Source organism: Homalodisca vitripennis, unplaced genomic scaffold (assembly GCF_021130785.1).
Source record: "Homalodisca vitripennis isolate AUS2020 unplaced genomic scaffold, UT_GWSS_2.1 ScUCBcl_9029;HRSCAF=17383, whole genome shotgun sequence".
Lineage (NCBI taxonomy): Eukaryota > Metazoa > Arthropoda > Insecta > Hemiptera > Cicadellidae > Homalodisca > Homalodisca vitripennis.
The window spans coordinates 2,669-19,181 of NW_025785146.1; the positions used below are offsets into that span (position 1 = coordinate 2,669).

Below are 16,513 nucleotides of genomic sequence, written 5' to 3' on the forward strand. Positions count from 1 at the left end.
TTATAAAACATGGTCATACATTTATTTGCGCAGATTTTGAGACAATGAGATTCACCTAGATTACACCATGTTTTGTAGTCTAGGTGCCTCTGATAGCAAAACGATGTAGAGTTTATTTTGAGCTTCTTCGTCTCCAACTTTCTTTCCAGATCCTGGAGTAAAGTCTGTGACAGCATCAGATTCCAGATGCTGCACTAAGAGAAAGGTGAACTAGACCTAACTAAACATTCACATTGAATCGACCCTTCCAACCATAGCTAATTTATCTATAAAAGCTTGAATTCCTAAATTTCCACTATGTATATTTATGGTACATTGCTTCACATACCAATATCCGCTTTGGCCAGCTTGAATATAAACTGGATGTAACCGGTAAGCAGCTCCTTGTGGCTGCCATGGAGTTCTGTTAAATATTGCCTGATTTTGTGAGTGAAGTTACACGGATGCTGCAGTCTCTGGCAGTGAGTCTTCACTCCACAATGTTCAGCCAGGCACAGGCTGAGGTATGTCACCACCTGCAACATACGGCACTTGTTAGCAGTCCTCAATAAGTATTAGGGAGAATCACTTGGAAGTAAAACAGGAATGAATTGTCTTGTTCTGACTATCTTTAGAAAAACAATAACCCATAGTTTAACCCTAGAAGTAGCATGCACTGCATACGTGGCGCATTAAATCCATCGTCTAAGTGCGAATGCTGCATATTAACAGATTTTCATATTATATATCTTTTTAAGTACGGTAGTAAATATTATCTGATCGCGATAAAATTCATATTGTTACAAAAAGGAGGAATGAAAGTTTAACAAATATCAAATTTTTAACACTTTGTGTGCAAATCCCCTAATTACCAAAACTCTAAAAAAATGCGGTCATGTAATTGACGTTTTAACTTTAGCGTATTACGCAATCGCTTATTTTAGGTTGTAATCATGCATTACGTAATTTGACATCTATTGTGTTGTAAGTAACACAGTTTTCCACTAGAAATCATGTGTTGTATTACATCAGCTTGTTTACTAATCAACAGCTGGAAAATTGCATTGTTTGTTTACTTTTCTTATCAAGATGCCAAAATTTTCATAAAAATATGTATATGTAATGTTTAAATTATTTAAACTAAATATTCCAAAAAGTTGCATAAAATGTGGGAATCAAATATATTTTTATATACATAAAGTGGAGTATAAAGTTAAATTTGTGGGTAAATAACAAAAACCATTTTCACAAAAAGTTTTAAATATTAACCCTTTTAGTGCCAAGCATATTGGGTAGTTTGCGTCACATAACACCAGAGATACTGGTGCGGGGTATCGCATAGGGCGCTGCAGCATAGCCACTGGGTATGTCGCAGTGGCACCAGAGCAGAGTTTTACAAGTTATGACACACAAAGACATAAATCACCTCATTTTATTAACTTTTATGATAAAATAAACACTTTGGTCTTATTTTTTATTGTTAATAGAACAGCGACATGTAATGGATTGTATGAAATGTTAATCTTTAAGAAGTATATCCCTTTAAAAGTGGATTTTTTCATTTTATTTCCATTTTGTAAATTTAGAGCTTTATAAATACCTGAAAAAATTTTTGATCTACAAAACCTCTGTATCACATTGTAATACATTTAATTGAGAAAGTCCTGTTTAAATTTTGGTAAAATAATACTAACAAATTATAGATTTATGAATTTACTACTTGTGATTAAACGTTAGATAAAACATTTTAGTGTATATTATTAGTTTGTCTGAATATAATATGAATGTAAATAAATTGCTACTTGTTTTAATACATTTAATATACAATCAGAAAATAAAGTCTTTATTGATCAAAATCAAAATAAAATTAATTTTTGATGTTATAAATGTTCAACTTAGGTAGGAAAAAACAACACCTATGTATTTTGTCTTAAATAAAAGAAAGTCTACAGTTGAAACACAATTTTAGAAACTTTAAAAGTATAAGTAAGTAAGATAAGATTACAACAACAGTACTATCTGGCTATCATCTAACCTCAAAAGCCACTGCCTTATCAATAATAGAACTTATAAAACATTAAAACTACTATCAAAATTGTATAAACATAAAAAATTATGTTATATTCTTGAATAAAATATAGTTCTGCATAAATCAGTACTAATTTTATTGATAATAGTCAATAAATATAAGTGTACTGTAATGAGAGTATTGAGAGCCTAAATAAAAGGCTCTTTGAGCTTGACATTCGACCTTGCAAAAGGCTTTATATAGGGTCTTAGGGTTTCACCACCAACCTAGCTTGAGCCTAAATAAAGGTTTTTGGCGTTTTATGACTTCACAGGCTGATCCTATATCTACAGACCCTTGACGCTAAAATGGTTAAATAAATTATGTTGAAAGTAATAAAAAACTGAATGAAAAAAACAAATTTCTCTATATTTTTTTAGAAATATTATGTATAATATGTTACATTTGAAACAAACTTTAGAAAAATACATTAACAAGTATCCTAAAACACTGTGACACTACGCTAATTTTGCATGCCACTTCTAGGGTTAAAAGATTTTAATTTACAGTTAAAACTGCAATGGTACTTTTAATATTTAAAGTTTTCACAATAAATACAAAGGAACCCAATATTATGTTTCTTATTTGGATGTTTTAGGCAACATTGAAAACATACATTTGTTACTACCGTTTGAATATTGACATATCTGTATTACAGAAATACTACGGGGATACCCAAGTGAACAAATGTATTCAATATTTTATATTGAATGCATCAAAGAGAAATATGACATGAATCAATCTATACCCGTCAGGTCCAAAGTGTCAATCACGAAAAAAACTAAATTTCTAAGAAGTAAGAACCTCTCTTTTTCTAAATGAAATATTTCTGTCTTAACATACAGTTGTAAACAACCAAAACATATGTTTTTTAAAACGTCTGTTACAAAAGAATGATTATACCGTACCTGTGTGTAGGCTGTTAGGTTGTAGGCCAACTTTTGGTTTTTGATAATCAGCCTTGTGTTAATGTTCTGCTCCCTCGTCTTCGCCTTCTCCAGGATATTGGTCACCATCTCTACAAAGTCTGGGAACTTCACCTCTGACACCGAGTCACTCTTGCCTTCGCTGCTTATCTTGTAGCCAGCTCCATACAGTGACTTCAGAGCTTCGTTTGAGATCTCTTCTTGGCTGTGGACAATGCAACAATCTAACTTAAGTTGTGAATTGTATTTCAGGCTAAAAGTGTTTTTCCTACATAGAAATAATTTCATCTAATTCAAATAATTAAATATTTGATTTTTAGCTGTTACAGAACACCAGAGTCCAATATTCATATATTTAGTTCCAACATTGAATTAGCTTTAAAAGAGAAAAAGTATTTAGTTGTTTTGGGTAATTTTAACATTAATTTATGAAATCACAACTTCGAGTCTTTCTTTAGATTTAAGAATATTTTCAAGTGTTATAATTTTAGATATTTTATAAATGAACATACTAGGGTGACCAGAAATGTTGAAACTTATTTAGGTAATATCGTTGTAACTCAGGAATTTTGTCATATTTTTCAAATCATAATATTTTTTTTCAAATTTTGAAAATAAGTATCAATAATTTATTACTAAAGAATGGAAACAGTAAAACAACTAAACATAGTATATTTTATGAGCAGGGTCATAGAATTTTTCATCATCTTTTTCCAAAAAAAAGACTGATTTTATGTAATTTCTGGTGAATCGATTGATGTAAATTTCTCAAAATTTGTTGATAAGCTGGTTTTTTATGATGAATTAGCATTCCTAGTAGAAACAACTACAAAATTTAAGCCATGTCCATATTCTTGGGTGACTGATGTGGTTAGAGCAAGTGCTGTCCTGTATTGTTTGCCAGACCCAAGTCAATAAATGCAGAAAACATTCCGTAATCACGTTTTTCAAAATGTGTTGGTTCCGGCTTTTTGCTGGATTTTGAAAAACGACATAGCCGTAACTTTGAAACCGTTTGAAAGATTTAAGGGAAATTGGCAATTTTCCTAATCTATATGACTACCTTCAAACCAAATTGCATCAAATTCTGAGGTGGTCATGTTTATACGCTGTGGTGATTTGATATGGAATGACCTGCTCCTAACATTAGCATTTCAGTTAAATAAATATCATGGAGTCAAAATTATATTTTTACTTTTTAATACACTAGGGAAATCAAATTTGTGAATAATTGTTCCCTGGTTCATTGAGTTTTAAATTGTTCACTGTATAACACATTCAAGTTACCTGTCTCCAGTGGCTATAAGCAGGTAAACACGTGACAGGGCGTGGGTGTGGGGGAACACACTGTGGCCAGGTATCGCACAGCCACTAGCCTAGCAGCGGGTGATGGGGACTCTACCTGCGTAGTTAGCAGTGCCAGTAATAGGCTCTGATCAGCAGAGTCCACTGAGAATGCTGAGGCCATTGTCAGCAGAGCTTCCCTCACAGACATTCGCACCTCGTTGTTCTCCTCCTAATACACAAATATTCATGTAGCTATGGTGGGAAAAGTTGATTCAATGCAAGTTTTAAATTTAGCTCCATTTCACACCTTTCACTTAGTGCAGCACTTGAAATCTGAAGCCATCTTAGGCTTAACTCCTGGAATCTGAAGTTGAAGTATATCAAAGAGAGCCCAAAAAAGTCACTAATGGATAAACTCAAAACAAACTTTTCGCATCATTTCGAAATCAGAGACATCCATACTACAAAATCAGGTATAACCTAGATGAAGAGGTGTTCTCTTGTTGTTTCATCAGGTGCAAAATTGAGTGCATTAAAATGATTTAGGACATGATCCTAAAGCACAGCGGAGCAACCGAGTTTTCTACACAAACGTAACTATGGTGGGAAGGGTTGATTCAACGCGAATGTTTGTTTTGGATTTCTTTAGATTACTTCATTCTTCGTTGCCAACTATTTTTGGAATCCCTTCAGAACAAACATGACTCCAGATTCCAGGAGTCAATTCTGTGACAGTGTCAGATTTCAGATGCTGCACTAAGAGGAAGGTGAAATGGAGATGAACTCAACGTTTATCAACCCCCATTGCTCTTTTCATAGGAAGAATCGGATTGAACATTGTGCAATCCTTTTTAGACAACTTAAGTTATTAACATTTTTTACCTGTACATTTTTCATTGTTTGCTTTAACGCTAAAGTTCATTCTCATATAGTCACTAGTTGAAAGAGGTACATAGTTATTACAATAGAAATAATCATTTGAGTGGTGTCTTACAACATAAATTTTGAAAAAGTGACAAAAGTCCTCTAATCCTGTCTTGCAGATTATAAAATAAAATACAATTAGAAATTATACAATTAAGTTATTGTAAATATGAAAATAGGATTCATACATGTCTATTAAACCATTCATTACAGTTTAACCCTCCAACTGCCCTTAGTATTTTCCTTAAAGGCCAAGCTGGTGTTCTCCGTTTTTGCAAACTTTCTTTCTAAAATCTGTAAAAAAATAGTTTTTTTTAGTTCAAAACCTAACTGTATTTGGTATTAATTTGTTCACAATGAACAGTATAAATACAATATTATAGTAAATAACTAAGGTATATTTTCATTCTAATTTTGACGGTGAATGAGGAATTTTTTTTGTTTTGTTCATGTAAAAAAGAGGAAGGGAGGGTGTGCAGGAAAATATTGATAAGTATATCAATTTCAAATTCCAAGATATCCTAAAATTATAAATTTAGTCTAGTTTCAGAAAATTTTGAAGGGGTTTTTGGGTAAATAAATTATTTTTAGCGCAAAAACTGAAAGTAGTATAAGAAGCATGGGTGGGCCCGTGAGCCAAAATCAACGGATATCCGTTGTTTAAGAAATTAAAATAAACAAAGGATATCCAATGAATGGCAGTCGAAGGGTTAAGTAAATCCTTGACAAAACAACAGACACTATCTGAGTTCAGCATAGCAGTTGATCTCTTTCAAATGAATGTCATGTGTCCTTATTATTTGTATTGTAATGTACTTGTTTTAATATTGTACTGTTACTGAGGTGCGAATACATTTCAATGAGATGTTATTTATCTGACTGAATATTTATTCTATACTATTCTATTCTATGCTGCTACACTACCTGGCAGAGAACTGTGAAAAGCGTCTGCAGAAGTGACAGGTCCTTCTTGACGAGAGCAGGCACCTTGGTGACCAGCTGGCCGGCAGTCAGGTAGGCTTGCTGCTTAAGGCTCGGCTCGTTGTCGGACTCGGCTATGAGCTTCATCAGCCCTGACGTCAACAGGACATTGGCCACGACACTCAGTTGACTTGCACTCACTCTATCAACAGTTCACACCTATGATAGAAAACTACTTATACAAGATGAGACTACAAAAAAGCCCAACAGAAGCTGGAAAAGTTCTGCTCATTATTACAAATGTACGAAATTTCAGACTAAGTCCTGATATTGAGCACATTTCTATCACTCTACGGGTAGGAGACAGTATCGGACTCACATATTTTGAGCTACATCTGCCTTGGTCCAATGTTCCATGCAACGTTTATTGATATGGCTGTAGAATTCAAATCTGTTATTTACCTCAGTGATAGCAATATTGATTTACTATCTAACCCCAGTAGTGATGCGAGATATCTAATGTGGCTTTTAAAATCTTTTAACACAGTTTCAGCATATAACGGAGCCGACCAGAGTAATAAACAATTCAGTCACACTGATCGACCATGTTATCACTGAGAAAAGTACATAGCTGCAGAGATGTTGAGTGGTTAATGCTGTAAATCTATTCGACCACAAGCTAATATACTGTGTGATTCAGTGCAAAATAGAGAAAAAAGTGCAAAGTTAATTTAATTACAGAGATTTGACAAATGCTCCCCTATAGTCACTGAGAGAGGTTACTGAGAGAAAAGCCCTAAGAAGAAACAAAAATATTGTTAAATTGACAAAGATCAAAAATAAATTGAGAAATAAATACTGAAAAATAAACTGAGGAATAAATACTGGAAAGTAAATTGAGAAATAAATATTGGAAGACAAGAAGTAGAGATGATTGATTAAAATATAAGAAAATTATAAAGTATTTGAATGGTGTAGTATGGAGACCAAAAAAAGATCATTTTTCTTATAATCTATCAAGCTGCAGACATCCAAAATATTTTTGGAAAAGCCTACATCGAGGATACGATAAAAAACTTAAAAGTTTAAGAGATGAATGATATTTTACAAAAACATGGTTTTTATATTCAACCGATAAGGAGATAGAAAGAATGTATTCATTGGATAAACTTAATAATATTCAGGTTTATTTTGAATTTACTGAGAAAGGCAAGAAGATGAAGTAAAATCGGCTATGAATGAAATAACGTTGAGGGCTGTTGGTAGTGATGGAATAAGTATTGATATGTTGAAAGATGAAGTCCTTATGCTTCAGGAGCAGTTACGCACACCTTGTTAGTACATCCTTGAAGAATGAAGTTTGCAATGTTCTGGAAGATAAGCATGGTTCACCCCTTGCTGAAAACTAAGAGCCCTGCCAGTTTAACTCATCTTAGGCCAATATCTGTGCTTCAAGCCATGTTAAGATATTAGAGAAGAGAGTTATTAAATAATAGTCTGCTATAGTTGATGTATTGTCTGTGCCAAATGAAAACAACAGCGGTTGCTATGATTGCTACCTTATTCAAGTTAATATTATGGCATTGCATTACTTACTGTTGAATGATGACTGAGAAGAATGTCAAGGCTTGGGCTTTCAACTTGACGTGTGTGTTCTCACCATATAATGAATCAAACAACACCTGAGAATAAAGGTACGCAAATTAACATACACTGCAATACCATGATGTTCACATTTTGACATTAAACAATCTATATGTATATTATAAATTTATCTATTAATGGCAAATATCCTATTTACAATCAGTACATTTACAATGGACAAAATATACGCAAGTTGAAAAAATACACATTATAATAGTACTATAATTAGAACCTAAAATTATGAAATCATACATAATTTATGAAAAAAAGTTGAAAAAAGAAAAGTTGGAAAAAAATAAAAATAAAAAGTTGAATAAAATGTTACACTATTTTTTTATATTCTACCTAGAATAAATTCTATTCTAGTTAAGAAATTTCAAAACATCATAGTAAGTATTTTTTTAATAAAATTTGAACTTTCAGAGAAGATTTGAATAAAATTGTGTACAATAGTGCATAATTTCTTTTCAAATTATATTTTTAACAATTTCTAAAAAGACCCTGGCAAACTTTACAAAACTGGTTCAAGCATGATCAGTTGTATAGTGAACCACTGGTGGTTTAAAAATATATACAACCAGTCATCGAACAAATGTTTTAGGATGTTTGTTTGATTGACCTTTACTGTTTTTTATTGCATTTTTTCTATTATTCTATTAATAAAAGGACTAATCACTTGAAATGTCTACAAATTTCAGAACCACCCAATAAGTACTGGGTGATTTCAAAAATTATACAAATATACATGAGGCAAGTGGATTGTTATTATTTTAAGTTTACTTGAACTACGAACATGGACAAAGTACAAATGACCTTACCCTGACACTGATGGGCCACAGAATGGCCTGTTTCCTGGCTTTGCAGATGTAAGGGAGTAACTTGAGGCGGAGTCTAGTGCTGGCCGGTTCCTTGTGTTTATCGGGTGTTCCTTCCTTACTGCCCATGTAGACAGCGAACAGGGGTGACAACACAGTGGCATTCTCCCACTCTATACCTCTGCAACAGACCGACAAACCGGTCCACTTGGTGTACTATTACGAACTACTCTTTACAATCGTCAAGCTATGGCTACCAATCATTTCATTTCATCATTTTTTATTTTGCCACAAAAATGTACATCATTGACAAAACCATAAATACAGCTCATTATTACAGCCACGTCAAAATCTTAAAAACTAACAATAATTAAGCTTATACAGCACAACAGTGATTATAACAGAATACAAAAACGCAATAATCATTAAAAAATCTATATTTTTAATTATAAAAAACCCATTTAAACTATAAAATGGATTCTCCAACAGACAGGAATAGAAATTATTTTTAAATTTGTCAAAAAGATATGAGCTAATTTGTCTTTCAACAAAATTATAAACCTTCAAAGATACCACAACATGGCTATTAAGGGTTTTACTAACCGACATTGTACAATTTTAGCATCATTTTTTATTTTTATTTTTCATTTATTATATATATTTTATAACAGTTTGGAATCGGAAGTCCTTGAAGTGTGGTTTACAATGCTCTCTAGGTTCACATTTTTTTAAGAGCTCTAATAGCCTTCTTCTGCAGTAATAATTTTTCTTCAATCCTAGAGCAATTATCGTACAGTACTAGTCTATATCTAAACACAGATTGGAAGTAGAAAACATATGCAGTTCTAATGTAATTTACTGGTATTATATCGTTCAGTCTACACAAGAGATAAATAACTCAAGACAGTCTTTTATTTAAGTAATCAATAAGTTACTCACCACCCCATTATTTTTCGAAGCTGTAATTCAGCAGCATTGGTGACTGCGAACCTTGCATCAGCCGCTCCGACGATGAGCGGACACAACGTCTCCTCTCCGTCGCTCAGAGCGTCATTAGACAGGAACTTTATTATGCCCAGTTTCAGCTAGAAATATAAATAAAGTAAATTACATTTCAATATTATTCAGACAACCGTAATTTAGCACTGTTTGTTAATTACAGAATATTGAACAAACACAAATAGAAGTAATTCAAGAAACAATTCATTGCTTGTTCTCAGTGTTATTAATTTTTACAAATTTCAAGAGTCCAAGTAGTGACAATACACACATAACCACTAATTTGCCTTTTATTAGTAATGAGCATAACCCAAAGGTCATATAGTTCTGTTTATGAACAAGGTTTGATCGGCCAGCCTTTCAATTTTCCAGTTTATACTATTTAATAATCAGACCTTTTCTTAATTCAGATTCCCTATATAACTATTCCCCCATATTTCCTTCTTTTTGTCCTTTTTATTGTAATGAAGTCCCTGAATATTTTTTTATTAAAAGGGTGAAGCCGATTCCCTTTTATGCCTTATTCTGCCCGTCCTCACGGGCCACTGGCCTGTGTGAGGATACTATTAAACAGAATATGGGAAAGAGAGTCGATACAGTACAATGAAAAAAATTATGACAGGATTTGAAACTGCGCTATCTCTAACTCATATTCAAAGTCCAACATCTAAGACCATAGGTACTCCCCATACTACTGGTGTTATATAATGCTGGTTGATTAAAAAAGTAAACTATTTATGTGTTTCTAGAATACTTCAATAAGATCATCTATAATCAATATTTTCACAATGTAAATCTATACTTAAAAGTTCTGAATTAAATATAATACTAGACTTCCCATATTGCTTTCAACTAACCTGTTCCAAATAATCTGCTGACTGAGAAGAACCTAGGTCGGTTAGAATTTTTTTATACGTGTATTCACTTAATCCTGGAGGCACTGGTGGCATTGTAGCCCAACTAAAACAGGCAAAGCATTTGTGTCAGAAAAATCACTCACAACATCCAATAAATTAATCTAACAAAAAATTAAATAGTACAATTTTTATATTTTGATTTTATATAATCTGTACATCTAAACACCAAAACACTGTCGAGGAATAATCACAATACAAAAAAATACCTTAATACAGCGGTTATCAATTAATTATAAATAAATAATATTTATTTGTTGTATGAACTCTTACGAGTTATTAACAAAAGTCGATAATACAATCAGTTAAGACTATGTCAAAAAAGTTCTTAAGACTATACAAGAGTTAAAAATTAAAATAAACATACTTTAAAATAAAACATTTAAAATCGATTTTAACATAATTTGATGGTTTCAAATAAACAAACTTGACACCATTACTTAGTTTAAAGAAAATCTATGTTAAGATTGTGGTTGATCCATGTAATTAATTCCAAAATATGATTCCTACTTTTGGTTCATCACATAAATACTAATGTAATAAAAACTAAAGTAAAGGGTGATTCGTTTACAATTTTAAAACATAAACAGAATATGGTCTACAGTTGCTAAAAATTTATGTTAGACACATTGAAAACTCATCCAGTAAATAAAACGGCATATCTAGAAGCCAGTTGTAAAATTTAGTTTTAAAAGTACTTATAGGGTATTTAGCTATTAAGGTTATTAACTTATAGTAGATTTCTGTAGATTTTACTACACTATTTTTATATACTAGGTGTAGTTTAACCCTTAACGTGCCATAGTCTCATATAGACAGACGGGAACATCTGGATAATGTAATTTAAAATGTGGCAAGAATAATCACTACATAAAGCTCAACACAGGAACTGACACAGTTCTTGAGTGACTGTGGCAAGAATAATCACTACATAAAGCTCAACACAGGACCTGACACAGTTCTTGAGTGTCTGTAACAGCATCATTCAAAGAATGGCAAAGTTTATTTGATAATCAATGTTAATATACTTTGTGGTCAACAGAATTTTAGTTTTCTTCCAGCAAGTAACACTAGGCAAATTTCCAATTTTCCTGATTGAATACTACTAATAAAACTAATTTAATCTAATAGACAAGTTTTACATTGATGTTTGCAAGTTATTGTCCTTTGAAACATGTACTACACAAAACGAAAACAAATTATGTTACATGTTTTAATTAGTACAGCTGAAAGCCAAAGATTGTTACTAATGGATAGGAAAATCAGCAGGGTTACCTTGAAAACTATTTTCTAGGGTCCACTGATTTGAAAGAAACACATAAAGACACATAATAGTACACATATTAAAAAATTTTTGATTGCACTGCAATCTTTTTAAACAGTACAGAACATCCCAGTTGTCTGTTCACTTTGGGTTGCTGTCAATGTGATAAGCAGGGTTACCAATTCACATTTTCTAGAGACTGTTAGTGATAACAGTGAATTGGCAACCCGCTTCCCACATTGACTGCAATCCAAAATGGACAGGCCACTGCAATGCTCTCTAATGGTTCATAAAGATTGCAGTGCAATTTAAAAATTTCTAAAATGTGAACTATTATGTGCCTTTATGTGTTTCTTTCAAATCAGTGGACCCTAGAAGATAGTTTTCAAGGTAATCCTGCTGATTTTCCTAATTATTGTAACAGTACATCCCTTAATAATTCAATCATCTTATTGAATATTCAATTAAATAAAAACATCATGTATAATAATCTGAATGTTGAAGACATAGTCTTCATTGGCAACAGAATATTTTAGTTTAGTTATCAGGATTCCACTTTATTTTCCAACACAGTTGGCTGTTTTCTGCTTCTCTTACCCAAGCAGAAGATTGTTTGGTACCTGGTTTAGAGAACAAGAATCGGTTGGTAGGTGACTTACCCGTAGGGCATAAGTAGTACGTCGAGAAGAGTTTGAATTAGGAGTTTCTTCACAGTCGGTTTCTCAGAAAGGTAGAACATAGACTGCCTTTTAGCTGGATCTGAAGGCCACTGCACGTGTTGTAATGCTTGTACCACTAACAGCAATAAGCTAGAAAAAATAACTACTTAATTTCCACAAGTTTGTTGTGCAGTTTGAGATGTAAACATATCAAGAATGCATTTTAACCCTTTCACTGCAAACAACTTGGTCAATATATGCACTAAAAATGCTAGGCTGTTCAGCATGGGCATGTGCTAAGACTGCCTACCCATTTTAGACTTACTGCACTGTTTTATATAAGAATTCAAAACTTAGTTATTGCAATGGCAGAAGTTACAAATTTTGTATTTTTTTTATTCTTTCGGAAATAATGTAGTATTTTCAGTTCTATTATAGAAAAGATTGATCTTTCCTAAGTATTTTTTTTTTAAACTCCAAATTTACTGAACAACCTGTTCAGCCATAATTTGACAAAAATTAATACATTGAATGGTGCAAAACCAGGACTATACTTTGGTTTGAACCAGTGGTGTAACTAATGGGAGGTAGAAGAGGGGGATATGACCTCCTTAAAAGCCCTAAAAATATTCCTATAACAACTTGTTTAACATACAGAGTTGTAAAATGTTTAAATTTTAAGTAAGCTTATATAATATTCAAGTTTTAGATTTGTTCAAATCCATCCTACACCCCCCCATCAGGGGGTGGGATTAACGAGCACATCATATCAATGGTGTGCTCGTTAATCAGATTCATCCGCTTTCCAAAACCCAGTTCTAGTAACACCACTCACTGGTTTGAACACATTGCACAGTGCAGTAGCACTTGGAGGGTTAAATTAGTCTTTTCTGACTGATAGAACAAAATTAAATATAAAATATAAACGAGTACAGATAGAAATAATTCATCAAAGCAATTCTACCAAATGATTTACCTTTCTTGATGTGCTTGTGGTTTACTTTCCAACGAGTTTAGGAGGGAAACAATCAGTTCCCCTTGCCTCTGTGCTGGTAATCTTGGAAATCCCATCTTTATATAAATAATTGTGAAGTTCTGAAAATCAAACATAACAATCATAGTGTATTATTATTAAATATTATTTACAAATGTTACACTTTGCACAGTTGTTAAAACGTTATATTAATAAAAAAACACATGAAAATGTTAAATTTAGTGTTTATATTATGAAATAAAGATACGTATATACAATTACGAATACTGGACATTTTAGTCCCCATTTCTAACAACACTTATTAAAATGTTATTTATTTTTTATATGTAATTATATAATTAAACTATGTACCAATTTTGTGTACTAAATAACTTTTAATTTAAGTAAAACTCATTTGTGAATGCTTCTATTCTTTGCATTTTGTATATAATAGTTCTCTTAACTTTATTCTAGTATATTTCTTGTGCTGTATGTAGGAGCTGTAACAATATGAAAAAAATTACTTCTCTGTTTTTTATAACCAACATAAAAAATACAACACTAATGTGATTATTATACATGTTGTCTTATTGTAGATTAGGCCCTACATCAAACTTAATAAGCAATATGGGAATGTTGAATTTAGCTCCATTTCACCTTCTCCTTAATGCAGTGAAATCTTATAGTGTCACAGACAACTGTGTAACTAGATTACTCATCATGTAGATTACATTGGACGGCCGCCGCTGGGTAAACCAGGCAGACCTCAGTGGTCTAGATGTCTGTGATGTCACAACCACCAATGGTAAGAGTTTGTTGTTTTGAACATTTTCTTTGCTGACTTTATTGTATCTTTTCAGAAGGATGCGACATCAGATTCCAGGGGTCAAGTCTGTGTCAGATTTTAAGCGCTGCACTAAGCGAAAGGTGAAATAGAACTAAACTCAACATTCGCATTGAATCTATCCTTTTTGCTATAGCTACGTTATATGAAGACATTAAGGTCTAATTACTATAAAATAATTAGGCATTCTACATAAATCTTACCGTGAGAAAGACGCTTGCTGCCTGCCGGGTCTTGGTACTGTACCAACAGAGCCTCTACAGGCAACTGTACCAGAGGACGAGATTTGACCCTCTTGTTGATGTGTGTCAGGAGTTCCATAACCTGTAAACAATACACTTTATCATGGGTGCCCACTGGGTATTCTTTTCAATGAGTATATCAGACAGAGTTTGAAAACTCACTCTATTTTGTTTTTGGCACAAACCATCCCACGACTTATTCCATAAGCCAAAATTTGAATGGATGTGAAAAAATCTTTTTACATATAGACCCATTCTAATGATTTGTCATTGAGACAATGCAAAATGTGCTACTACATGTTAAAAGTACACCCTAACGTCACATACCTCTGAGGCTTTGCTTGACAAGCTTTGTTCACTAATAATACCATTAAAAAAATGGTTATCAAAAGGAATAATATAAACATGATGAGTATTAGTGGAAAGGGAATTAAGTGGATCCTTGGCTGAGGAGCCTACAATAACGGTTTGATGGCAATTTTTACATTTTATTCTGAATGTTTAGAATGAACATGCAGACACAACAGTTTCTGTCCCTACTAACCAAACTAATTAAGAAATGTTTTATTTTGTACCTTTTTCCTGACCTCTTCTTGCTGGCTTGATAACTTTAACAAAACTGGCGGTATGAAACTTGTTCAAGCACTGCTCCAGTTTGTTCATTCCCGTGTCTGCTGCACCAATGCGCAGAAATACTCGTTCAAGAAGAACTAAAACACATTTAGTCACTTTTTAATCTGCAATCTGCAACGGGCATAGTCATTTATTAAATTTTTAACTACCTCCTTGGGAATATTACTTTTTTATATACCTATCTATTTTAAGCTCTTAGTTAGAGGGTAACAAGATACCTACAATAGCAGGAAGTCTTTAATAAGAACAATTTGTAATATACTCAAACGATAGTGGCATTTTAGTTCTAATATAAAAATGACCTAAGACATAAATAACTCTAATAACAGTCAGTGAAATTCTTAATTGTTATGTTATTAACTCCACATTATAGGGTTATCTTTATGTTAGAACAACCCTAACACCCCACGACGACGAGATTTGACTCTATTGTTGATGTGTGTCAAGAGTTCCATAACCTGTAAACAATACACTTCATCAGGTGCCCGACTGGGTATTCTTTTTCAATGAGTATATTAGACAGAGTTTGAAAACTCACTCTATTTTGTTTTTGGCACAAACCATCCCACGACTCCATTCCATATACAAAATTTGAATGGATGTGAAAAAAGTCTTTTTACTACACATAGACCATCCTAATGATTTGTCATTGAGACAATGTAGAATGTGCTATTACATGTTAAAAGTACACCCTAATGTCACATACCTCTGAGGCTTTTGCTTGACAAGCTCTGTTTCTGTTTTATAATATTGAGGTTTTTTGTAATTGTGAACTAAAATAAAACTCTTTTTGAAAATTATTTTATTTCAGACGCATGTTTCAGTATAAACCACCTTCAGTGTGAACATTAACCTCTAACTAAATAATAAACAATCAACTAAATATACACATGTGGACCATTTAAACAGTGATGTTAAATTTTATATGACACAGTTGTAATTTTTGATTAGTATTCCAATGTTTAAATATCTTTTTCAACGATAGGATTTGTCTTACTTTTTAGATTGCTATTTAATATGATATGAGGATCTTTGTTATAATTTAGATAAATATGTAATTCTTTTTTCGTGTTTAATTTTTATCCTTTCCTTTCAATATCCAAAATGTCCATGTTCTTTTCAATATTTTTGTAGTTATGTCCAGTTTCTAATAAATGTTCAGCGAAATTTTGATTTTATTGTAGACATATTTATTTTCAAAGCATGTATATATGTTCTTTGTCCAATATAATAGCTTTCACAGTTACAACAATTAATTTTGTATACTCCACATTGTTTGTATAATTCTTGTTTGTGATCTTTTGGGTTTACTTTGTTTTCAACAAGTTTAAATATATTATTTCTTGTTTGGTAACTGATAATTTTTGTTAACTAGTAAGTCTAACAATTTTCAATTTTTTTAAAGCATGTCTTTATAGTAT

At 32.4% G+C, this 16,513-nt stretch overlaps 1 protein-coding gene across 1 annotated transcript; it reads right to left on the reverse strand.

Annotated features, from left to right (window-relative positions):
* Positions 1-3,042: 3,042 nt before the first annotated feature.
* LOC124374561 (proteasome adapter and scaffold protein ECM29-like) lies at positions 3,043-15,191 on the reverse strand. The gene is made up of 11 exons (XM_046832754.1): positions 15,035-15,191; positions 14,421-14,541; positions 13,377-13,495; positions 12,401-12,550; positions 10,421-10,523; positions 9,507-9,649; positions 8,568-8,745; positions 7,702-7,787; positions 6,109-6,307; positions 4,261-4,489; positions 3,043-3,178 (listed from the first exon to the last, which is right to left on the reverse strand). The coding sequence occupies exons 3-10, from the start codon at positions 13,469-13,471 to the stop codon at positions 4,274-4,276; spliced, it is 1,170 nt and encodes a 389-aa protein (XP_046688710.1). The 5' UTR covers positions 13,472-13,495; positions 14,421-14,541; positions 15,035-15,191; the 3' UTR covers positions 3,043-3,178; positions 4,261-4,273.
* Positions 15,192-16,513: the final 1,322 nt, after the last annotated feature.

Excerpts from the sequence above, each read along its gene's own strand:
- LOC124374561 (XM_046832754.1), bottom strand. The coding sequence starts at position 13,471 with ATGGGATTTCCAAGATTACCAGCACAGAGGCAAGGGGAACTGATTGTT. Across the intron at positions 12,551-13,376 it reads CCACAAGCACATCAAGAAAG|CTTATTGCTGTTAGTGGTAC; the intron begins GTAAATCATTTG and ends TATTTTTTCTAG. Across the intron at positions 9,650-10,420 it reads CAGCAGATTATTTGGAACAG|CTGAAACTGGGCATAATAAA; the intron begins GTTAGTTGAAAG and ends TTATATTTCTAG.